General features: G+C 37.6%; 1 protein-coding gene across 2 annotated transcripts in view; it reads left to right on the plus strand.

The window, feature by feature from the left end:
- GSL8 (glucan synthase-like 8) overlaps nucleotides 1–24,924 on the plus strand; it is a 75,146-nt gene that overhangs the window by 40,047 nt on the left and 10,175 nt on the right. For both annotated transcript variants that reach the window (XM_039022919.2, XM_039022921.2), the window contains exons 32-35: nucleotides 4,278–4,412; nucleotides 4,547–4,615; nucleotides 4,700–4,868; nucleotides 14,633–14,750. In XM_039022919.2, the coding sequence (XP_038878847.1) occupies nucleotides 4,278–4,412; nucleotides 4,547–4,615; nucleotides 4,700–4,868; nucleotides 14,633–14,750 (491 nt within the window). The remainder of the gene's footprint in view (nucleotides 1–4,277; nucleotides 4,413–4,546; nucleotides 4,616–4,699; nucleotides 4,869–14,632; nucleotides 14,751–24,924) is intronic.

Below are 24,924 nucleotides of genomic sequence, written 5' to 3' on the forward strand. Positions count from 1 at the left end.
TTTGAAGAACTGTTGAAATCTTGATTTCCAGTTGCTAAATCCTCCAAATCTTTGTGCAGACCACCACAAGATCTTCCCTACTATTCTCTAGGTGCTCTAGATTGAGTTGCGGGACTCAAAATAAGCTGGAATCAAAGGGAACTTTGAGAATGCTCACTACAACAACCCAAATGAAGAACGCCTTCTCAAGAATTTTCAGCTAAAATTCCTTCGGTTGCAACACAACAAAATCACTCCAATCTCTTCAATATATTGTAGACTGTCATGCAAAGAGATTTGCTGCATGGGATGCAACTCATGCTTGGAGTAATTGAAGGTTGAAGATAATGGGTTCTTTGTGAGAAACTTGAAGATGATGTTGAAAAAACCATTTTTCCTTTTGTGTAATTTCCTATTTCCAAAATCTAAAATTGATTTTAAAATCATATTTTATTTCTAAAATCAAATTTATTAATTTTACAAATTAATTTTATAAATTAATTTTCTAATAAAATTAATAAATAATTATTTAAACAATTTAAATTATTCTAATTAATTTAATATCCAATATTAAATTAATTTTTACATAAATTCATCTTCATATATTTAAATCATATTTATATATATATATTCTCCAATTTCATTAAATTCTAATTTGAATGTTTCAAATTAACTTATCTCGCTACTCTAGAGCTAATCCATTTCCGAGCTAGTAGGGGAACCTTGTGGACCTACAGATCATAGGCTTCAACGATCCGAGATTAATCGGTTAAACTCATTAGACCGATCTAACCCTCATTCGTTAACTAATGAGTCACTCCACTAAAGCCTATAGTTGAACTCCTCTCACTGTAGATATATTATGTTCACTCGATATAACCATGATTAGTAAGTTAACCCTTCAAAGGTTGTTCGTAATAACGGTTGGGTCGAATCTTTGTTTTACTCCTGAAATTATCTCTTGTTCCTTAAGTCTCCACTGATCCCCTAACGAACAATTGTTTTGTGATCCAATCAACAAAACCGAGTCCCTCTCGGGCCAATGAGAGGGCGGGGCCTCTTGTTCAAGACCTAGAATCAACACTTAAGCGACTAGGAGTGAATTTCGTCTTGCACCCTATGTCCCCAACTATCTATCCGGTCTTACCCCTGAAATGAGAGGTTTATTGAGCTATCTATCCGATCTTGTACAAACCCTTTTGCACAAGGACACCCCCATTCCTCATGTCCTAACATGAACGAATTAGGATCACTTCGTTTGTAGCACTATATAACTCCTTGTAACAACTACAGAGCAGACCACATCCAATAGTGTTACCAGAATAAGGTACCCAACCTTAGTCATATACTATAGATCATTTTGACTATTTACTCGAACCTGAACCACCTTTATGTCTCCACATAAAGTTCAAATACTCATCCAATAGTCGAGGGACTTTCAGGTCTATTGGATTTCTATTCAATAACACCTTATTGAACTTTCAGAATAAGTTCCATTGTTTACATACCACGAGTTTTAAGACATAAAACCCAACATACGATTCATCTTTAAAGCCGTCTTTTCAAAGTTTGGAGTTGAATCTTGTTGAAATACCGATCATGAGTAATAGTCATGGGATAGATGTGTTGACAAGAATTGTTTTTCAAAGCCTTGCCACTATAACGAAGAAATAGAGTATGGTTCTTGTTAGGTGCTCACAACCCCTTGGTTTGTCACCCAGAAAACAGAGCAAGAACCAATATTGGGTTCAAAAGAGTCGTGATGTTTTTAAGGAAGATTTTACTAAGTTATGGATAGTTACGAGACTATTTGAGTTCAACGATTGGGCTGAGATTTCTGAAACTTAAGATTGTACTTTCAACCAGATGTCATTGTTAATCCACTGTTTGCGGAAAATGCTTTGATCAAATTAGATCAAGGAGACCTGGAGGAATTAATTGAGAGCCCAGGCAAATGGCAAGAAATTGGCTCATTCCACCTAAAATTTGAAAAATGGAATAAGCTCACGCACAGTCGGCCGTTGTATACAAGAGGTTGTGGAGGTTGGATTACGATAAGAAACCTTCCTTTAGATTATTGGAGTAAACAAACGATCGAAGCCATTGAAGCTTATTTTGGTGGATTTGAAAGTATTGCTTTAGAAACTTCGAATTTTTTTAGCGTCTCGGAAGCTAGAATTCAAGTTAAGAAAAATCTTTGTGGTTTTATCCCTTTGATTGTAGGGGTTACAGATGAAATGTGGGGAAAGAATTTTTTGAATTTCGGTGGTATTGTATCAATCGATCCGCCAAGTAAGATCAAAGGTGCTTTATTTGTTAAAGATTTTACTAATCCAATTAATATTGTTCGCTTGTCTCAAGTTATAAAAGATGAAAAAGTGGGTTTCAATTCTCTTAACTCTGAATTGGATTTTCTTTTACCTGCTTGAATACTTCCAAATTTTTCAAGATGTCCTTCAGTTTGCAAATTAAGGAATGGGTACTCGTTGTCAAATACCTTGGCTTCTTATTAGAAACTTTCCCTGGTCGATGACTCCGGTTCCTCTCCACACAGGAAAGAGTTTTCAAACAAGATTGAGATGAACTTGGTAAAGGATAAGGTGGAGTTAGATTCTCTTTGGAGAGAAAAAGTGGACTACCGTGAGTTTCCAAAGAAATCCAAGAAGTGTTCTTACCTGTGGAAGCCTTTCCCTAAACATTTTATTAGAAAAAAGACATCCTTCTCCAACTCGTGGACAACATTAGCCAACTCAGATTTGCTCGAGAATTGTTGTGTCAAGGTTCAAATACCTGTAAATTTGGAATTGTTAAGATTGTTTCCTTGTATATTCTATTTCCATTTATATTTAGATTGATTGCTTAATTTTAGGTCTTTGATTAAAAAATCTTTTGTTTAAATGCGAGGCACCCCTCGATGATAAGAAATACCATTCTCTCATACATAGCTTCATGGTCTATTAGACACAAGCTTGAAGGGTAGAGATCTTTTAAATACAAACTTAAAGTTGAGTATTAGCCGCAAATTTGTCCTTTTTATGTTTGTTTGTTGGATATGATGAGGGAATTATGGGGTGTCAACCTGGTTGAGATGTTCGAGTGCGTCCGTTGATTCTTAGTCTAAGTGCTCATTGTATAATCCTCTTGTACATTGAGCTTTAGTCTTACTAATTTATAAATAAAGAGACTCGTTTTCTTTTCCACAAAAAAAAAAAAAAAAATACAAATTTAAAGTTGAAAAACTAAACTTGCAATTTGACCAAAATTTTAATACAAAGTGTAGTTTTTATTGTTTTAGTGTCTTACTCGGGTTGTCAGGCACAGGCAGCTATTGCCGTTATAATTATTCTGTTTCTTTAACAAAAAGAAAAAAACAAAAAAACTTGATATATGTTAAGGGATACAAACTCAGGGAATGGAAATAAAGAAAAAATTACAAAGAATCAGCTATTGCTGTGACTATTCTGGTTACTATTAATTATTTTTATTGATAGAAGATTCTGGAAACAAATCATTTCATTGAATTAATGGAAAAAGTCTATGGCTCAAAATACAATTAAAAAAAAAAAAATGAAAGCAATCAAAATCAATGCTTCAACCATAATACATAAATCTAAGCAAGAAAAAAAAAAAGCATTCCAATTTAAACATAAGTTCATAAATTTCTGAGGGGCTCTGTATGGGAGACAAATGCATTTTTTAGGTGTATTGGTGCTTAATAACAAATTTTATGAGAGAGGCGATGATCTTTAACCTGTATGGGAGGAAAATACATTTTTTACGGAATATTCAAGATAATTTTGACACCTTGTGGCTATGGGTAAGTTTGACACCTTGGTAAGGTCTTCTTTTAACAATTTGACCTAGACAAGACGTCCTGCCTGGCCTATTGTACAAACATCTGTTTGCTTCTTCGTGTCCTAAGAAATTCAAGTTATTCTCTGGTCTCTTAGCTTGGGTGGTCTCCTCACCAATAAAAAAAGTAAGATTAGATATTGTAACATCAAGCTGAATTTTGATTGGTGTATACTCTGGAAGGAAAATTTGGAGACAGTGAATCATCTATTTTGAACTTAACCCAATATATAGGATCCCTGGGTCAAGCATTTTTCAGCTACAAATCCATTTTGTGAAAGTCGATCTAATACTTTAGGATTCTCTGTTTCATCATTTAGTCTATGCACAGGTATTGAAAGCTTAATATCAGGACACTTGAGTTTCTCCATGTTGTGGTCCCCCTCCACCCTTCCTCTCTTTCTCCCCCATATTCACGACTTAGTGAGACATACTTTGTATTTTAGATGAATGGGAGAACTTTTTGGAACGGATTGGACGTGATCATGCCACTGGTGAAGCAGAGCTCCAAAAAAGTCCAAGTGATGCGTTGGAGCTTCGATTTTGGGTTTCTTATAGAGGCCAGACTCTGGCTCGGACAGGTTAGTTTTCTGTGTAAGGAATGTTTTGTTGTGATCTTTTTTTTGGATCTAATTCAGTTGCATGCTTGCTTAGACATTTGAAATTAATTGCTTTGATATTTTCTGGTTGTTTTAATTCTCGTGAACATGTACAGTTCGTGGTATGATGTACTACAGAAGAGCTTTAATGCTTCAGAGTTATTTGGAGAAGAGATCGTTTGGGGGTATTTTAGCTTTTTAAAGTATTTTGTTAGTGTACCCAAATTGAGGAATATGGTTTTTTACACGTTGTTGTTTAAAATTAACAGATGATTATTCTCAAACGAACTTTCCCACAAGTCAGGGCTTTGAGTTATCTCGAGAATCAAGGGCACAAGCAGACTTGAAGTTTACTTATGTCGTTTCCTGTCAAATATATGGGCAACAAAAGCAGAGAAAAGCTCCAGAGGCTACTGATATTGCTCTTTTGCTGCAGAGGTATACAATTAATTATTTGCTTTTCTTCTATTAACAAAAATACATAACATTCTGTCCTTTCATTTTGTGGGATTATAAATTTGAGGAAGGCCCAATAAATAAAAATCAATATTAATGGAGAGGAATTGATGTTCCAGGGTTTGCACCAACAGAATATTTAGGAGTGGTTTATTTTCATGTTGTTTACCCTCCATTTAAATTATATCTTTTTTTTAAAAAAATAGAAACAAAGCTTTTCATTGATATAATGAAAAGAGACTATTGCTCAAGATACAATGAGATATAGAACTCATATAGTTCAAAATGAAATAACAACTATAGTCAATAACCTGGTCAGTGGGGGCACACTGCTAACTCAACTAGGTTGATACAACCTTAGTCCCCTCATCATCCACCTATTAAAATACAGCCAAAAGAGCAATGTTTAGGAATGATTACATCATCCCAAGCTTATTTCAAATAGCACATAGCCCTGATGGTTTGGTCTTGGACCATTGGGATCGTGCAACATTCTCTTGGTCCATCTCCTTTAGAAGACTCTTAAAATTAATGATATTATAGAATTTCAAAGCTTAAGCATCGTAGCCACGGAAAAAGTGAAGGATTGCAATGATAAGCGTTTATGGTCCTTGGAAGCAAACGACACCTTCATCGTCAAATCACTAATCACCCATCTTTCCACTGCTTCACCAATTGAACAACCTTTAAGGGAAGGCGTTATGGAAGTCCAAAAGCCCCCGACGTATCAATATTGTCATATGGATAACATATGGATAATGTTATTTGGGGAACTCTCAACTGCTCCAATGTCTTGCAAAAGAAGCTGCCCTCTCATTATTTATTTCCAAATAGATATGCACTGTATAAAGGAGATTAGGAAGACCTTCAGCACCTTCTGTCTGACTGCTGCTATGCTCAAAATTGCTGGCCTTTGCTATACAAATTGTTCAATATTAGTTGGGTTTTTGGAAGAATATTCAGAGACAATGTTTCCCAGATTTTGGTGGGACCAAAACTCAAAGAAAAACCAGCAAATCTGTGGAATAATACAGTAGAGGAAGTTCTGGCAGATTTATGGTTGGAAAGAAACCAAAGAGTTTTCTATGACAAGGAAACTCCTTGATTTTCCAGATTTGAGACAGCTCGTTTGAATGCATCCATGTGGAGCTCACTCTCCAAGGCTTTTGTGGACTACTCCAGCCAAGATATTAGCTGGAATTGGCACGCTTTCCTCTCCCCGGAGCACTAATGTTGCTGCCTCAGATGGTTGTTTCTAGGAATTAGGGCTGGTTGCAATTTTCTCAGATGACAGAAGCTTCTTCTTTTAGTATTTTATTTTAAAATACCCTGTTTATTTGAATTGAAGTTATCTTAAGTCTCAAGTTTCTTGAATTTGTATTGCTTTATGATCTTATACGTCTGGGCTGTATTGTATTGATTAAGTCCACAATTTTTATCGTTCTTCTTGGAGATGATGATAGTGCTAAGGGGGTGTCAACCTAGTTGAGATACCCGGGTGCACCTTCTTCTCCTAAGTCTTTCCTTCTATTGTATCTCTTGTACAATGAGCATTTGTCTCATTTCATTATCTTAATGAATATGTGGAACGATTCACCATATTGTTGAAGGTAAACTCGGCTTGTGCAAGAGGAAGGTCCCTTTGGTGAGGTTTGTCTCCACTTAGGCATCTTAGAAGATTTCCAAGTGTTCGATTGGTGACCTCTGTTTGTGGATGACTTGTGGAGCTAAAAAGAAGGATAGTGCTGAATTTTTTCCACAAGGATCTCCAAAAATAGCTCATAAACTTTACGTCTCTATTTGAAACTATGCTTTTGGGAATTCCATGCAGTCGAACAATTTCCCTACAAAATAAATTTGCAACATTCAAACAATCATTAATATTTTTACAAGCTAAAAAATGTGTCATTTTGCTAAATCTATCAACAACTACTAAAATGGAATCATAACCACGTTGGGCTCTAGGTAGACCAAGAATAAAATCCATGGATAAATCTTCCCAAATATTTTTTGGGATAGGTAATGGTGAATAAAGTCCTTGGTTGGAACTAGAACCCTTTGAAATTTGGCATATGAAACATCTTTTAACAAAATTGACAACTTCTTTCAATTGGGGCCAATAAAATTTAGATGAAAGGAGGTTTAGAGTCTTATCCCTACCAAAATGTCCACCTAACGCACATGAATGAGCTTCTTTTTGTTGAAAATAGGGTTTGTATCCTAGGGGTATTTTTGTCTTTTTACAATACTCTAGGGTTTCCTACTTTTCTATTTATATGTGTAGTCTCCTTGTATCAATTCTAATAAGAAAATTCTATATCGTGGTTTTTTTCTCCCTGTACTAGGGTTTTCCACATAAATCTGTGTGTGCCCTTTTTCCTCTTTTCTCTTTCTTTTTTCATCATGGTATCGGAGCATGGAGACGAAACCTTGGCCACCATTGAGGAAAACCCAACAGGAGAGTCACAATTGCCATTAGTTGACAACAATGGTACCGATATAGCCATTATCATGCAGAACACCATAACACGGTATTTTCAGACGGTTCTTCTGCATCTCCACAGATTTGACCAGCCGACCGAAGCAGGTATTCACAGCACGCCTCAGACGGTTGGAGTCCAGCAGCACTGATCAACGCGATCCACATTGCGCAACAACAGCAGATTGGCGCGACCCCACCTTAGCAGATTGGCGCGATCTCGACCGCGCAGCCCTTCGATCAACGATCTTTGGCAATCGCAGCTACAAGCGCAACCCTTCCGGCGAGTTGGATTCAGCTGCAACAGCAGCCCACTTCCAGCCGGTTCCAACCGATCCAAGCTGAGACTTCCACCCTACTAGAGTCGACCCTAGTCACGACTCCCACCACCAGCCGAGGTTTGTTGGAGTCGATCCAAGCCGCGACTGCCACCCAGTGCCAACCAGTAGTAGCCTTCTGTTCCAGTCGGATTTGAGCAGTAGCCTGGGTCAGTCGTCTCCTATGGTTGGAGGGTTTGAAGTTGGGGAGTCATCATCTCACTACCCTCGAGGTCAAAGCTGTACAATCCAAGATCAATTTACTCAACTTCAACTTCAGATTAAACAACAAAATGAATCTGTTCAGCAACAACTAGCTGCCCTCGGAGAAGCTCTTGGAACGACCTCGAATGTCCAGTCAGACCTCCCTTCCAATCTATCGATTTACTCAGGAAATACCTGCTTTACCCACAACAAATTTATTTTCTGGGGCTATGGGAAATTCTGTAGGCTTTATTGTTGGGGAAAAATTAAATGGTCACAATTATTTATCATGATCTCAGTCTATTAAAATGGCCTTCAAAGGTCGTCATAAATTCAGATACTTGATGAGTGAAATACCGAAATCGAGACTAGGTGACCCCCAAGAATGTATTTGGAAGGGGGAGGTTTCCTTACTCCGGTCTGTTTTAGTAGGTAATATGGAGCCTCAGATCGATAAACCTCTACTATATGTTGCCATTACGCGAGATATTTAAGATGTTGTTCAGAAGCTGTATTCCAAACAACAAAATGCTTCCCGACTCTATACTTTACGCAAGCAAGTTCACGAATGCAAGCAGGGAACAATGGATGTTACAGCTTACTTTAACAAGTTGTCTCTTCTCTGGCAAGAAATGAACCTATGTCGCGAGATGGTCTGGGACTGTTCTTATGGGAGTCCAACACTTCAAGTCTAAGGAAGCTGATCGTGTATATGATTTCCTTGCTGGGTTGAACTCTAAGTTCGATGCTATACGTAGCCGAATACTGGGACATCGTCCAATACCATCCCTGATGGAAGTTTGCACTAAAATTCACCTCTAGGAAGACAGGTCTAGTGCTATGAATAATATGCTGATTTCGTCAACTGATTCGGCTACTTTTAAGACGTCAGGTCCTGTCAATGACAAACAGAACAACAAGCCTCCCTCGGTGTGTGAACACTGCAAGAAGCCCTGGCACACCAAAGACTAGTGTTGGAAGTTGCATGGTCGCCCACCCAATGGTAAATGGCATCAGTCAGGTTCTGGACGAGCTCTGGCAAGTGAATCAGCAAATGGAGGTCCTCAGCCTCAAAATCAGGAGACTAGCCAAAATAACTCCAGTGCTGTAGGTGTGAGCACGATTGCCCAATCAAGTACAATTTAATCCTTTGACCTTGTTAGTACAAATGGTAACAAGTCGTGGATCCTAGATTCGGGGGCTACAGACCACTTAACTGGCTCCTCTGACTAGTTTATTTCTTACTATCCAAGTGCTGGAAATGATAGAATTAGAATTGTTGATGGATCTTTCGCTCCTGTGGCTGGGAAAGGCCATCTTTCCTTTTTCGAGGGATTAACTCTACAAGATGTGCTGTATGCTCCCAAAATCTCCTATAATCTATTATCTATTAGTAAGATTACCAGAGATTTGAAATGTCGGGTCACTTTCTCACCTGATGCTGTTGTTTTTCAGGATCTGAACTCGGGGACGACGATTGACACTGCCCGACATGACAGGGGCTCTATTTCCTTATTGAAGATACTTCGTCTAGGATATCTGATAGGACTAGTTTACTTTCATCATGTTTTTCTACTTCTGAAAAAGATTATATGTTATGGCATTATCGTCTCGGACATCCTAGTTTTCATTATATGAAATATTTATTTCCCCATCTATTTCACAATGTTAATATTTCTACTTTGATTTGTGATGTGTGTATTCGGGCTAAACAACCTCTTGTCTCGTTAAGCTCTCAGCCTTATAAATCTTCCAAGCCATTCACACTCTTCCATAGTGATGTTTGGAGTCTTTCACTAGTTACTACCTCTACTGGCTAACTTGGGTCTTCCTTCTCACCGATAAGTTTGAGGTCTCGTCGGTTTTTCAATAGTTTTATACTATTGTAGAAACCCAGTTTGACACAAAAATTGCTATCCTTCAAAGTGATAACAGTCGGGAGTTTTTCAATAAGTCTTTTTGGGAATTCTTAGCCTCGAAGGGGATTGCCCACCAGAGTTCGTGTGTGTATACTCCTCAACAAAATGGGGTAGCAGAACGAAGAAACCGTCACCTTGTCGAGGTCACTTGCTCCCTTATGTTGTCGACTTCCCTTCCTTCCTACTTATAGGGAGATGCTGTTTTAACAGTAGCTCATTTGATAAATCGAATGCCTTCCCGTGTCTTAAAGTTTCAAACTCCCTTGGAATGTTTCAAGGAGGCCTACCCCACTAAAGGCCTTTACTACAAGCCTGGACACAGATACGATACCAAGCAATATATATGCAGCGATGGAGATTCCTGAATGGAAAACTGCAGTTATGGAGGAAATGGGGGCTCTTGAGAAAAATAACACTTGGGATTGGGTTACTCTTCCAAGGGGACACAAGGCAGTTAGGTGCAAATGAGTGTTTACCATTAAATTCAAGCCTGATGGAACAATTGGCAGGTACAAGGCAAGATTAGTTGCCAGAGGCTTTACTCAGACCTTCGGAATAGATTATTCTGAGATTTTCTCCCTCGTGGCAAAGTTAAATATTGTTCGTGCCCTTCTTTCAGTTGCACTTAACAAAGACTGGTCTTTCCACCAGTTTGATGTGAAGAATGTCTTTCTTAATGGAGAATCAGAAGAAGTTTACATGAGTCCTCCCCCGAGGTTCGAGAAATAGTTTAGTCATCGAGTTTGTAAACTGAGGAAGTCCTTGTATGGTTTGAAACAGTCTCCAAGGGCCTGGTTTGGCAGATTCACTACCTTTGTAAAATCACAAGGGTTCAGTCAGGGATATTCTAATCACACCCTATTTACGAAAAGGTCAATATCAGGGAAAACTGCAGTTCTTATTGTGTATGTGGATGACATTGTAATAACAAGTGATGATGCTTTAGAAATTGACAGGCTGAAGAGAAAAATGACCGAGGAATTTGAGATTAAGGACCTCGAAAAATTGAGGCACTTTCTCACAATGGAAGTGGCTCGGTCGAAAGAAGAAATTTCAGTTTCTCAACGGAAATACACTCTCAACTTACTTAAGGAGACAGGTATGACAGGTTGTAAACCAATTGATACCCCTGTGGAAGTTAATGCTAAACTCAGTAACTTAAATAACAGTGTTCCGGTCAACAAGGAAAGATATCAGCAGCTTGTTTGGAAATTGATCTACCTTTCTCATACCAGACTAGACATATCGTATGCAGTCAGTGCAGTCAGTCATTCAGTTTATACAAGCTCCTTACAAAGAACACATGAAAGCAGTGGAACGCATCTTGAGATATTTGAAAACCCCTCCTGATTAAGGGTTGATGTTCAAGAATCTGACAAACGGTGCATCGAGGTGTACATGGATGTTGATTGAGCAGGTTCTGTGGTAGACAGAAAGTCGACATCTGGGTATTGTACCTTCTTGTGGGGTAACCTCGTTACTTGGAGTAAGAAACAAGGAGTTGTTGCCAGAAGCAGTGCCGAGGGAGAATACAGGGTCATGAGTCTTGGGATATGTGAAGAAATTTGGCTGAAAAAGGTCCTAACTGATCTCGATCAAGATAGTGATCTTTCGATGAAGCTCTATTGTGTTAATAAAGCCGCAATAAGCATCACAAATAATCCAGTGCAGCATGATAGACTAAAGCATGTGGAAATTGATAGACATTTCATCAATGAGAGACTTGACAGTGGCAACGTTTGTATCCTCTATATTCCTTTTAGTCAACAAATAGCAGATGTTCTCACAAAAGGGCTTCTCAGACCGAACTTTGACTCTTGTGTTAGCAAGTTGGGCCTTTTTGATGTCTATGCCCCAACTTGAGGGGGAGTGTTGAAAGTAGGGTTTGTACCCTAGGGGTATTTTTGTCTTTTTACAACACTCTAGGGTTTCTTAATTTTCTATTTATATGTGCAGTCTCCTTGTATCCTGTGTATCAATTCTAATAAGAAAATCCTATATCGTGGTTTTTTCTCCCTGTACTAGAGTTTTCCACCTAAATCTGTGTGTGCCCTTTTTCCTCTTTTCTCTTTCTTTTTTCATCACTTTTAAAAGTGATTCTCTTAATGAAGTGTGTGGGATGCATAAAGTGTCATTTTTGAAAAGAAATCCATCAAATGTGAAAATAATTAGCTAGAAGGTGACTAGAACAAGCATACCAAATATCCTTGAAATCGGGGTCAGTAGGGTGTAAGTCAATGATATGATTAAAAGCTATAATTTCTCTTTTAAGTAGAGTTAGAAGTGTACCTTTACGACTTAAAGCATCAACCACTTTGTTAGTGTTACTTGGAGTGTGTTTGATGACAAAGTCAAACCTTTGAAGAAATTGTATCCATCTAGCATGCATGCGACTAATAGATTTTTGAGATTGCAAAAATTTTAAAGAAAAATGGTCAGTTAATAAAATAAATTCTTTTCCAAGGAGGTAATGTTCCCACTGTTTTAGTGCTCAAACTAAGGAACAAAGTTCTTGCTCATAGGTTGACCATTTTTTCCTAAAGACGCTTAGTTTTTCACTAAAAAACTCGATGGGGTGTTTATCTTGACTAAGGACAGCTCTTATCCCTATGCCAGATGCATCTACAGAGACTTTAAATGGTTCTAGGAAATCTGGAAATCCTAGGAATGGGGTTGTAGTTGATGCTTTTTTGAGTTCTTGGAAGCTATTAGTTTGAACATCACCCCAAGTGAAAGGTATTTTGGCTTTTAAACACACAGTTAATGGGCTAGCAATGGTACTAAAATTTTTAATAAATCTCCTATAGAATGATGCTAAACCTAAGAAGCTTTGAATTTCTTTCACGGATTGAAGTTGTGGCTAATCTAGAATAGCTTCAACTTTCCTAGGGTCTACTCCAACTCTGCTAGAACAAATTAGGATTCCTAGAAAATATAGCTGATTTTGGAAAAAAAAAAGGACCATTTTCTTAAGTTAATATACAAAGCATTTTCCTTTAGCACTCGAAAAATAGTAGATAAATGTTTAATGTGTGCTTCGTGATTACTATTGTAAATTAAAATATCATCGAAGTATACTACTGAAAACTTATTCAAGTAAGGGAGCAAGATTTGGTTCATTAGGCGCATATAGGTGCTTGGAGCATTTGAGAGGCCAAAAGGCATGACTAACCATTCGAAAAGTCCCTCATTTGTTTTAAATGTCGTTTTCCATTCGTCTTCAGGTCTTAGCCTTATTTGGTGATATTCACTTCTTAAATCTATTTTAGAAAAGATTGATGCTCCTCCTAATTGGTCTAATAAATCCGATAATTGTGGGATATGGAACCTATATTTAATAGTGATTTTGTTAATTGCCCTCCTGTCTACACAAAGTCGCCAAGAGCCATCTGTTTTGGGTGCAAGTAAAGCTGGCACGCACATGGGCTTAGTCTAGGTTGTATGTGCCCTTTCTCTAAGAGACTGTATTTGAGTGTGTAATGCTTCATATTCCTTGGGGCTCATACGATAATGGGGCAAGTTTGGTAAGGTACTACCCGGTATCAAATCTATATGATATTGGATATTTCATAAGGGAGGTAATTGTTTAGGTTCTAAAAAGGAGGGAAATTCTTTTAGCAAGTTAGATACACATGTACCAGCCGGTTACAATTGGTTAAATGCTGATACAGCTGGTTTGAACAACCTGAGCAACCGGTTACAAGAAGTCTAAAATGAATTAACTAAGAAGATATAAAACTAAGCTTCAATATTACAATTAAAAGGAGTATATAGAGCTTCCTACATCAAAGTGACATGGAAAATTGTAATAATTTTTACTTTCCTAATCATCTTTCCCTCCCATATCGTTCTACTTTTTATTCTTCCTTAAAATCCATTTGTTTCTTCGAAGTTCAAACCGATTTGGTCACCAAAATGATAGACAGGTCACCATCTTCCTTCTCTCCATTGTAATCTACCACACTTCGTCTGACTCGTTTCTCAGACTTGAGGTATTCTCGAATAGCACTGTCTAACTTTATATGAATGGTTCCAAATAAATAAAATGGGAATAGAAAAATGGGTGCTCCTCAGGGAAATGATTTTAATCGGTGACAAAAAACCCACATTTGGGTCGTGATGGAAATGAAGAGAGATAGGCACCGGAACCCACCTGCCCATTCCCATTTTATAAAATTTCCCAAGGCTTGAAACCTTTGGTTTGCTTATAAAAATTACGAACTTGCACTATATATGGGTTTGAGTTCTGATATTTTTGTTGTATGGGTCAATCCATGTTCATGGGTTGAAGGAACGGAGAGTGGAAGACTGGAGAAAAAAACAGAGGGTAAGGTGCACAGGAGAGGGAAAAAGTAATGAGTAATTTTAAGTATAAAATTATTTAACTTTTGAATGCCATTTAAAATTGTACACATCAACAAGAATCTAGTTAGCACTAAACCGATGGTCAATTCTTCTCTAGGACCATTTAGAACTATTTTTTGGATTTTAGAGACTAAAGTTTTTCTTTTAAAACTTTGGAAAACAAATAGAAATCTAACCTTAACCTCAAGAACCTTGAGTGTAATTTGCCCAAAATATTTTGTCCTAAATAACATAAAATTGTTTTGAAAATAGTTTCCAAATAGGCCTTAGATTTAGAAGTATGCACAATGCTTATGAATTACGTTTCATTTTTCTTGGATTTTAACAGTGTTACCCTTTGTTTTTCTTTTATACATGGAGGAAGTATTAGCTCGATGGCATTTATCTTGTAGCCCTAGACAAATAGAAGATTCTTGATTGCCTGAACTAGTTTATGAATATTCTTCTCTTTCTTGTTGCAAGGAATGAGGGACTTCGTGTTGCTTTCATTCACGTGGAAGATAGTGTTGCATCTGACGGTAGGGCTGTAAAGGAATTTTATTCGAAGCTTGTGAAAGCTGATATACATGGAAAAGATCAGGTGATTGTTGCCTCAATTTTGAATTGTTTCATTGTACTTGGAATATTTTGTTTCCATAGAAAAAGCTTTTGATTTACAATTTCTTGTTGCAACTGATATGGTATAATATGCTGAATATATATGCAGCTATACAAAAAGGAGAAATATTCTGACTACAATCTTGGAACTAATTATGGAAGGAAATCCATATATGTAATACCAGCATTACAGAAAGATTCAACAACTAATAGTTGATGTAGCCTAAGAGATAAAAATGAGAGAAATCTCTAGTAATAAAATCTATTATGAATCAAAAGTTATCGACACAAGAAGACAATTCCTCTGTTTATAGGGAATTAGAAAGCAAACTAATCCTAATCCTAATCCTAATTAATCAAGGAAACTAATCCTAATATTAATAGTCCAAGGAAACTAATCATAATCCTAATCAATTTGGAGGTGTTCGGGGCAAGGAGTGGAAGCTCCAAAGAGTTTGATATCCCAATTGCCCATAGGAAAGGTACCCATAAGTGCATCAAATATCCTATTGCAAATTACCTTTCCTATCGGAGGCCCTAAATGATGGGAATTGGGAATTAGTAGTGAAAGAAGAGATAAATGCTTTGAAACAAAATTGTACGTGGGACGTAGTTGAATTGCCGAAGGATAAGAAAATAGTGGGATGCAAATGAGTGTTCACTAGAAAGTGTAAAGCCGACGGTAGCATTGATAGTATATATATTATATATATATTTTTTGGAAAAGGAAATGAGCCTCTTTATTCATTAAGATAATGAAAGAGACTAATGCTCAATGTACAAGGGATACGACAAAAAGGACTAAAACTAAAACTTAGGATCAGTAGGTGCACCCAGGCATTTCAACTAGATTGACACCCCCTTAGCACCGTCTTCATCTCCAAGAACAAAAGACTGTAGACTTGATCAGTTTAATTCAGTACAATACAACCCAGACAAGTAAGATCTTAAACAAGTCACAAAACTAATACAAGAAACTTACACAGGGTATTCCAAAATACAGTACTAAAGGAAGAAGCTACTGTCCTCTGAGAAAGGAGCAGCCAGCTTTTATTCCAAGAGCAACCAACTGAGACAACAACTTTAGAACTCCAGGGAGAGGAAGGTGCGCCAGTTCAAGCTAATTTCTTGGCTGGAATAGTCTGCAAAAGCCTTGGAGAGTGAGCTCCACATGGATGCATTTAAACGGGCTGCCTCAAATCTGGAAAACCAAGGAGTTTCCTTGCCATGGAAAACTCTTTGGTTTCTTTCAAAACATAAATCTGTCAGCATTGCCTTTATTGCATTATTCCACAGGATTTTCTGTTCTTTCTTGAGTTTTGGTCCCACCAAAATCTGCAAGACGTTGTCTCTGAAAATTTTCCCAAAGACCCAGCTGATATTGAACAATTTGAGTAACGAAAACCAGCAATTTTGAGCATAGCAGCAGTAAAAAAGAAGGTGCTAAAGGTCTTCCCAATTTCCTTTATATAGTGCACATCTATTTGGAGATAAATAATGGGAGGGCAGCCTTTTTTTTAAAACATTTGAACAGTTGAGAGATCCAAATAACATTATCCATATGACAATGTTGACTCATGGGGGCTTTTAGATTCCCATAATGCCTTTCTTAAAGGTTAATCGATTGGAAAAGCTGTGGAAAAATGGGTGGCTTGTGATTTGACGGTGAAAGTGCCATTTTCTTCCAAGGACCATGATCATTTGTCAATGCAGTCCTTCACTTGTTTTGTGGCTATGATGCTTAACAAGCCTTGAAATTCTAAAATCTCCTCATCTTTCAAGAGTCTTCTAAAGGAAATGGACTAAGAGGAAGTTGTATTATCCCAATGGTCCAAGACTGAACCATTGGGGATCTGCTATTTGAAATAAGTTTGGGAATCTGGTTTTTAGAGGGATGTTGTTAGCCCAAGAATCCAACCAAAAAGCTATTCGGCTGCCATTACCGAGTTTGAACACTACCAAAGCCTCTGCTTTCAGCCATGACCTTGAGATATTGATCCATAGGCTTCGAAGACTACAACTTACCTTGCCTGAAGTGCGCCAACCATACTCTTATCATGGATACTCTTGACAACTTTACACCAAAGAGAGGAATCCTCATTCATAAAGCGCCAGCCCCATTTGGCTAGAAAGGACAGATTCCTTTCTTTTAAGCCTCCCAAACCAAGCCCTCCATCCTCTTGGACCTTAGAAACCAGCTTCCATAGCTAAGTGATTAATCTTTCCTCCTTTATGACCTTTCCAGAAGTTCATCATCATTTTCTCCAACTTAGATAGCACCTTTCCTGGCATAAAAAGGGAAGCCATATAGCAAGCAGGAAGATTTGAAAGTATTAACTTACAAAAGGGTTGCTCTTCCTCCACAAGAAAGGTTGTATCTTCTCCTTTTGTCCAGCTTGCCTTGTATTTTATCAATATTCGGCTGCCAAAAATCCGTCTTCTTTGGGTACCCTCCCAAGGGTAGGCCAAGGTACATAAAAGGAAGATCTTCAAGTATACAATTTAATCTAGCAGCCACTGAAAACAGCTTGTCATTTTCAATATTTATGCCACATAGGGCTTATTTCTCCTAATTGATTTTTTGGCCGGAGCACCATTCAAAAAGATCCGGAGTTTTCCGAAGATCATCTATCATTTCGTCTTCATATTTGCAAAAAATTAAAGTGTCATTTGCAAATTGTAAGATTGAGACATGGATTTTTTCTTTTCCCACCATAAAGCCTTCATATTTCGTCTTTTCATGCAGTCTTGTAATTAAACACTAAGCACTTCACTTACTAAAATGGAATAAGAAAGGAGAAAGAGGATCCCCTTGCCTAATTCTTCTAGTTGCTAAAATTCTTTCTCTTGGTCTTCCATTTATGAAAATGGAGAACTTTGGATTGGAGTTGCATCCCATTATCCAAGAGATTCATTTGTGATTGAAATTTTTTCCGTGAAGCATCTTCTCAAGGAATTCTCAATCCACTCTATCAAATGCTTTTTTAAGTCAAAGCGGTAGGTTTCACCCTTTTTTCTTTTTGGATCTATAGTTTTCCATGGCTTCATTGGCGATGAGGATGGGGTCAAGAATTTGTCTCCCCTCAATGAATGCACTTTGAGTTGGGCCAATTAGGAGATATCTTCACGGTAGCATTGAATGGTATAAAGCCAGACTTGTTGTCAAGGGGTTCATTCAAACCTATGGAATTGATTATCGAGAAACTTTTGCTTTTGTTAATAAAATTAACATTGTAAAACTCTTAGGTTTGAAAGAATTAGAATACATAATTCCATTCACTAAAGTTATGAATATGTACAAGTGTACAAGAGTGACCAAAGAAGGAAAGCATAGAAAAGGAAAATAATATAACAAAGATATTTACCATAATGGAAAATTCTAACAATAGAACTATAACACTATCCCTCAAGTTGGAGCATATATATTAATCATACCCAACTTATTACATAGATAATCTATATGTGTTCCATCCAATGCTTTCGTGAAGATATTTCCTAATTGTTCTCCAGTCTTCACATATCCTGTAGATACCAACCCTTGTTGAATTTTCTCATGTACAAATTGGCAATGAACTTCAATATGTTTAGTCCTTTCATGAAATACTGGATTAGACGCAATATGAAGTGCTGCTTGACTATCACACCACAACTTTGTCAGTGGTGATTTCAAATCCCAGCTCAACAAGAAGTTGATATGTCTAAATCAATTCACACACAGACTGTGCCATTGATGTATACTCTGATTCCACAGTTGAACGTGACACCACATTTTGCTTCTTACTCTTCCAAGAAATTAAATTACCACCAACAGAAACACAATACCCTAAGGTTGATCTTCTGTTTTCTTTAGATCTTGCCCAATCGGCGCCTGAGAAACATTCAATATTAGTATGACCATAATCCTTATATAATAAACTACGCCTGAGAGCACCCTTCAGATAACATAGAATCTGTTCCAATGCAACCCAAGGATCAACTATAGGGCATGACATGTACTGACTCACAATACTTACTGAATAGACTGTGTCGGGTTGAGTCACTGCAAGGTAATTAAGTTTTCCCACTAACCTCCTATATCTTTCAGGATCTTTTAGCAATTCTCCATCTTTTGTGAGTTGTAAGTTGGGCATCATTGGGGTACTACATGGCTTAGCCTTTAGCTTCCCTATTTCAGTCAACAAGTCAAGTACATATTTTCTCTGTGATAATAGTATTCCTTTCTTGCTTCTTATTACCTCAATTCCTAAGAATTATTTCAACATGCCCAAATCTTTTGTATAGAATCGACTATGAAGAAAGGTCTTTAGGGACTGGATACCTAAAACATCATCACCAGTAATCACAATATCATCCACATAAATGACTAACAAGATGACACTACCCTCAGATCTCTTAAAAAAGACCGAATGATCTGACGTCCTCTTCCGTATTCCAAAGCTTTCAATCACCTGACTAAATTTACCAAACCAAGCCCATAGACTCTGCTTTAATCCATACAAAGATTTACGAAGGCGACACATCGTTCCATTCTCCCCTTGAGCAACAAACCCTAGTGGTTGCTCCATATACACCTCTTCTTGAAGATCATCATGAAGAAATGCATTTTTAATATTAAGCCGATGTAAAGGCCAATGATTGATTGGAACTAATGAAATAAACAACCTCACATATGCCATTTTTGCTACATGAGAAAAAGTATCAGCATAGTCAACACCATAAGTTTGTGCGTAGCCTTTCGCTACAAGGCTCGCTTTTAACCGAGCAACAGAACCATCGGGATTGACTTTAATTGCAAACACCCATTTGCAACCGATAGCCTTCTTTCATGCAGGGAGAGAAACTAAATCCCAAGTACAATTGTCATGAACAGTTTTAGGGATGGATACAGACTCTTAAGGATGCAATGAATGAACATGTGGAAGGCGACAAATGGTTATATGAAACAAAAGAGGAAATAGCATGAGCACATGTACGTTTACCTTTACAAAGAGCAATAGGAAGATCATCACTTGTTTCTGGATCCAATGACGAAGAAGACTCTGGTATAGGGCATGGAACCGAAGGAGACGAAGAAGTCTCTGGTACAGGGCATGGAACTGAAGGAGGTTGTCGTCGAGTATAGACCTTAACGATGGGTGAAAGAGTAGAGGTAGCCACAGGTAGAGATGAATCAGGAAGAGGATCGGAAGGACAAATAACTGTGTAGACAAGGAAATCATCCTCTAATTCCTTATGCTCCCCTTGACTCTTATTCGAAGAGAAAGACGGTGATGAATGAGGTATGTTCAAAAAACGTGACATCAGGAGAGACGAAATATTTATTTAGACTAGGACAATAACACTGATACCCCTTTTGAACACGAGAATAACCAAGGAAAATACATTTTAAGGACTTTGAATCCAGATTGGTGGTATGCTGAGGTTGAACATCTCGAACGAAGCAGGTACAACCAAATATTTTGGGTGGAATGGGAAACAAATGTTGCTTGGGGCATAAAGTACGAAAAGGTATCTCACCCTTAGGAATGGAAGAGGGCATGCGATTTATTATGAAACAAGCTGTGGAAACATGCATCTGAAACATCAAGGTCTGGCTATCTCAAGGAGATGACGATTCTTTCGTTCTGCAATCCCATTTTGAGATGGAGTATCGACACAAGAAGATTTATGAAGAATGCCATGGGCATCTAAATAAGACTTGAGTGCATGAGAGAAATATTCCTTAGCATTATCGGTCCGTAGGATTTTAAGAGCACCACTAATATGAGTTCGAATTTTAGCATGGAAGTTACGAAAATGAGAAGGTAACTCATAACGACTTTTCACTAAATATAACCACGTAACACCAGAATAGTCATCGACAAATGTAACAAAATACCTAAACCCTCCTTTGGACTCAATAGAACATGGACCCCAAACATCAGAATGGACTAATTCAAAAGGAGCACTCGCTCGTTTATTGACTCGAGGATACAAACTCAAACGATGAAATTTAGCAAATTGACACGACTCACAATCTAAAGAAGACAAATGTTGAAGTTGTGGATGAAGACTCTTCAACACAGAGATAGACGGATGACCCAAACGACAATGCTCTTCAAAGGCAGACGACACGCTTAAGCATGTGATGGCCGTAGGTGTTTGTGGTTCAAAGATGTAAAGACCTCCAATTTCACGCCCTTTACCAATAGTCTGCTTCATCGTAAGATCCTGAAATAAGCAATAACCAGGAAAAAAAGGAGACAACAATGAAGATCACGAGTGAGTTTACTGACCGAAATCAAATTAAACAAGAAATGTGGTAAATTTAAAACTAATGACAAAGAAATTGATTCAGTAAGATGGACGGTTCCTAATCCTAAAACGGGAGTGGAGCTTCCATCAGCTATAGTGACATTAGGTGAAGAGATAGATGTACAAAGGTTAGAGAATAAACTAGGGTTACCTGTCATATGGTCTGTAGTGCCAGAGTCAATGACCTATTTTGACGTGGAGGAAAGAAGGCATTTAGAAATGTTACCTGTCTCTACGATGGCCATAATGGGAGTATAAGATGATGCCTTCAATGACTCTTGATACTATTGAAATTTAGCAAACTCCTCTGCAGAAATCGTAATTGACTTGTCAAGATTATCAGGAGTAGAAGCGATATGTGCAGAGGGTGATGACACCCTCTGACCATTATTCATCACTCTTCTGCATTCACGTTTTGTATGGTCAGGTTTATGACAGTAATAGCAAACAACACCTCCTGGATTTGATCTTTGATTATTGGGATGACCTTTGGAGCTATTTGATTCAATCCCCTTATTACCTCTATAATCATTTGTGCGACCAATCAAAGCACTACTAGAATCGGATGACATAACTGCTTGTGTCTTCTTTGTACGAAGTATTTGAGTGTAAGCTTCTTCTAACGATGATATATTTGAGCTCGACAACCCTTGATCTTTGGCCATCTCATATTTATGTGCAAGACCTACTAAAAAACTCATGTTAAACAACTTTTCACGTTGAGCCATTAGAACTTTGGATCTGTGCTAATTGGCATCAAGGCATTGAATTCCGCACATGTATTTTTAACCTCTATGAAGTAGCTTGTAAGAGATTTTTCTCCTTGATCAAGTTGATATAGAGTCTTACAAACATCAAACATTATTAATATTCTTTTTTCCAGAATAAAGGAAATCCAAATATTTCCAATAGTTCCTTGATTGATTCTCAGTAATTTACTAGTTCAACAATTTCACGGTCAATAGAATTCTTGATTTGTAGAAGCATTCTTGAATCGTCCTGCCACCAAATTATTTTATTAGCATCAATCGGTGGCTCTTCCGTGGTGTGATCATCCATCTCTATGCTCCTAATAAAGTGGCGAACATTTGATCTCCATGAATAGTAGTTGGATCCATTCAACTTATGTTCAGTTACTTCTGACACCATAGGAACCATCTCAGACATGACTACTAGTTTCTTATCAGCCATTACCTCAAACAATAGACACTGAACAGAAGAGAATCAAACCGTAATTTACCAAAGAGATGTCTTTAAAAGCAATGAGTATATAGCCCAAACGAATACACCACCGAGAAGAGTTAACAAAACCGAGGAAACCCACAGAAGACGACCCAAAACAGGTGGCGCACGTGCCTACACGCACGGCATCTAGATCAACGACAGAACGGAAAAGGTGGCGTGTGAACCTCACGTGCTGGTCAGATGGAGTCCGGATTTTGGGGTTCTGTACATCGATGGTTGGGCTCCTTGACAAACTGGGCGGTGTCAAAAAAAATACTTTTTTTTTTTTTTCTAGTGGCGGCGGCAGCGGCTGATGGCTAATGGTGGTGAACAAACCGAAGACGATGACTGTGAGCAAAAGTTTAAACTCACCCCTCCACAAAATCCTAGACGTAAATTTTCAAACCCTAAGGTTCACAAAACCCTAAATTTGTTTAGAGGGCTCTAATACCATGTAAAACTCTTAGGTTTGAGAGAGAATCAGAATACTCTATTCATTCACCAAAGATATGAATACAAGTGTACAAAGCATAGAAAAGGAAAGAAATATAACAAAATATTTACAATAATGGAAAACCTTAACAATAGAACTATATCACTCCTAATAAATGGCGAACATTTGATCTCCATGAATAGTAATTAGATTCATTCAACTTATGTTCAATTACTTTTGATACCGTAGGAACCATCTCAGACATGATTACTAGTTTCTTGTCAGCCATTAACTTAAAAAAGAAACATTGGATAGAAGAGAAGCTAACCCTAATTTATCAAAGAGATGTTTTTCTTTTTTTGAAATGAACAACAAACAGTGAGTATATAGTCCAAACAAATACACCATCAAGGAAAGGAAGCAACTCCGATGGCACCTCCAGAAGACGAGCAAAAATAGGTGGTGCACGTGCCGGTGCGTGGATCCACGATAGAAGGAAGAAGTAACGCTTGAGCTTCATGTGCTGATTATATGGATGTTGGACTTTGGGGTTATGTAGATTGGCGGTTGAGCTCCTCGGTGGATTGGGCGGTGTCGAAAAATAGCGAAGAAAAACGACCCTTCCTTTTTTTTCCAATGGAGGTGGCTGACGGCTGAAGACGAACAGGGGTGGCAGCTAACGGCGGCGATGAGCAAAAATATAAACTCACCCCTCCACAAAACCCTAGATGTAACACAAACAGGTTCTAAATTCTCAAACCCTAATTTTCTAGAGCTCTGGTACCATGTAAAACTCTTAGGTTTGAGAGAATCAGAATACATAATTCCATTCACTAAAAATATGAATATATACAAGTGTACTCCCAAAGAAGGAAAGCATAGAAAAGAAAAATATAACAAAGATATTTACAATAAAGGAAAACCTTAACAATAGAACTATAACAAACACCATTAGAATCCTTTTATCTATTGCAATTAATTTTGATTGGCCACTCTATCAACTCGATGTTAAGAATGTCTTTCTCAATGGAGATCTTGAAGAAGTATATGGACTTGCCACTTGGCTTTGAGGTGGATCTTGGAATTAATCAAGTTTGCAAGTTAAAGAAATCATTATATGGCCTCAGTCACCTAATTCCTGGTTTGAACGATTTGGAATAGTAGTTATGAGCCATGGATTCATTCGAAGTTAGGCTGATCACACTATGTTTTATAGACATACTAGAAGTCTGGAAATGTCAAAGTGGTTGTTATGATAGTGTATGTTGATGATATTATTCTTATAGAAAATGATGACATAGGATTGACTACAGAGAAAAAAAAACCTAGCTAATGATTTCCAAATTGAGAAGTTTAAAGTATTTTCTAGGGTTGGAATTTTCTAGGTCCAAAAATGGCATCCTGGTCAACCAAAGGAATAAGGAATTATATTATGGATCTACTAGAAGTGACCAGATTACTTGGGTGCAGAACAGCATTCCATTGAGCATAATTTAAAATTGCAAATTGTAACAGAGAAGGAGATAAAAAACAAAGTACAATATCGAAGGCTTGTAGGAAGACTTATATCTCTCTCTCACATACGCTCAGAAATTGCTTTTACAGTTAGTATGGTAAGTCAGTTCATGCAAATTCCTGGATCAACTCACTTTGAAGCAGTTTATAGAATCATCAGATATTGGAAAGGTACTACAGGAAATGGCATATTGTTTAAGAAATATGGTCACCTACATGTTGAAGTTTACACTGATGCTGATTGGGCAGGTGGCACCTTGGATAGAAGATCTACTTATGGTTACTGCTCCTTTGTTGGAGGGAATCTAGTTACATGGAGAAGCAAAAAATAAAGTGTGGTGGCTAAAAGTAGCAGAGAAGCAGAATTTAGGGCGTTAGCCCATGGTATTTGTGAACGTATATGGATAAGAAGTTGGAAGAACTGAAATTCTCTCGTATGATGCCCATACGTACTTATTGTGAGAACAAGGCAACAATTTCCATTGCCCCACAATCTAGTCCTCCATTATAGGACAAAACATATTTAAGTTGATCGACACTTCATAAAAGAGAAGATTGATGCTAGAGTAATTTGCATGTCATACCTTCCCATAGCAGAACAAATTGTTGATGTGTTAACTAAAGATCTCCTAAAGTGGCAATTCAATAATTTAATTGACAAGCTAGCAATGAATGATATTTTTACACCAGT

Source organism: Benincasa hispida, chromosome 2 (assembly GCF_027475165.1).
Source record: "Benincasa hispida cultivar pf3 chromosome 2, pf3_genome.v1.1, whole genome shotgun sequence".
NCBI lineage: Eukaryota > Viridiplantae > Streptophyta > Magnoliopsida > Cucurbitales > Cucurbitaceae > Benincasa > Benincasa hispida.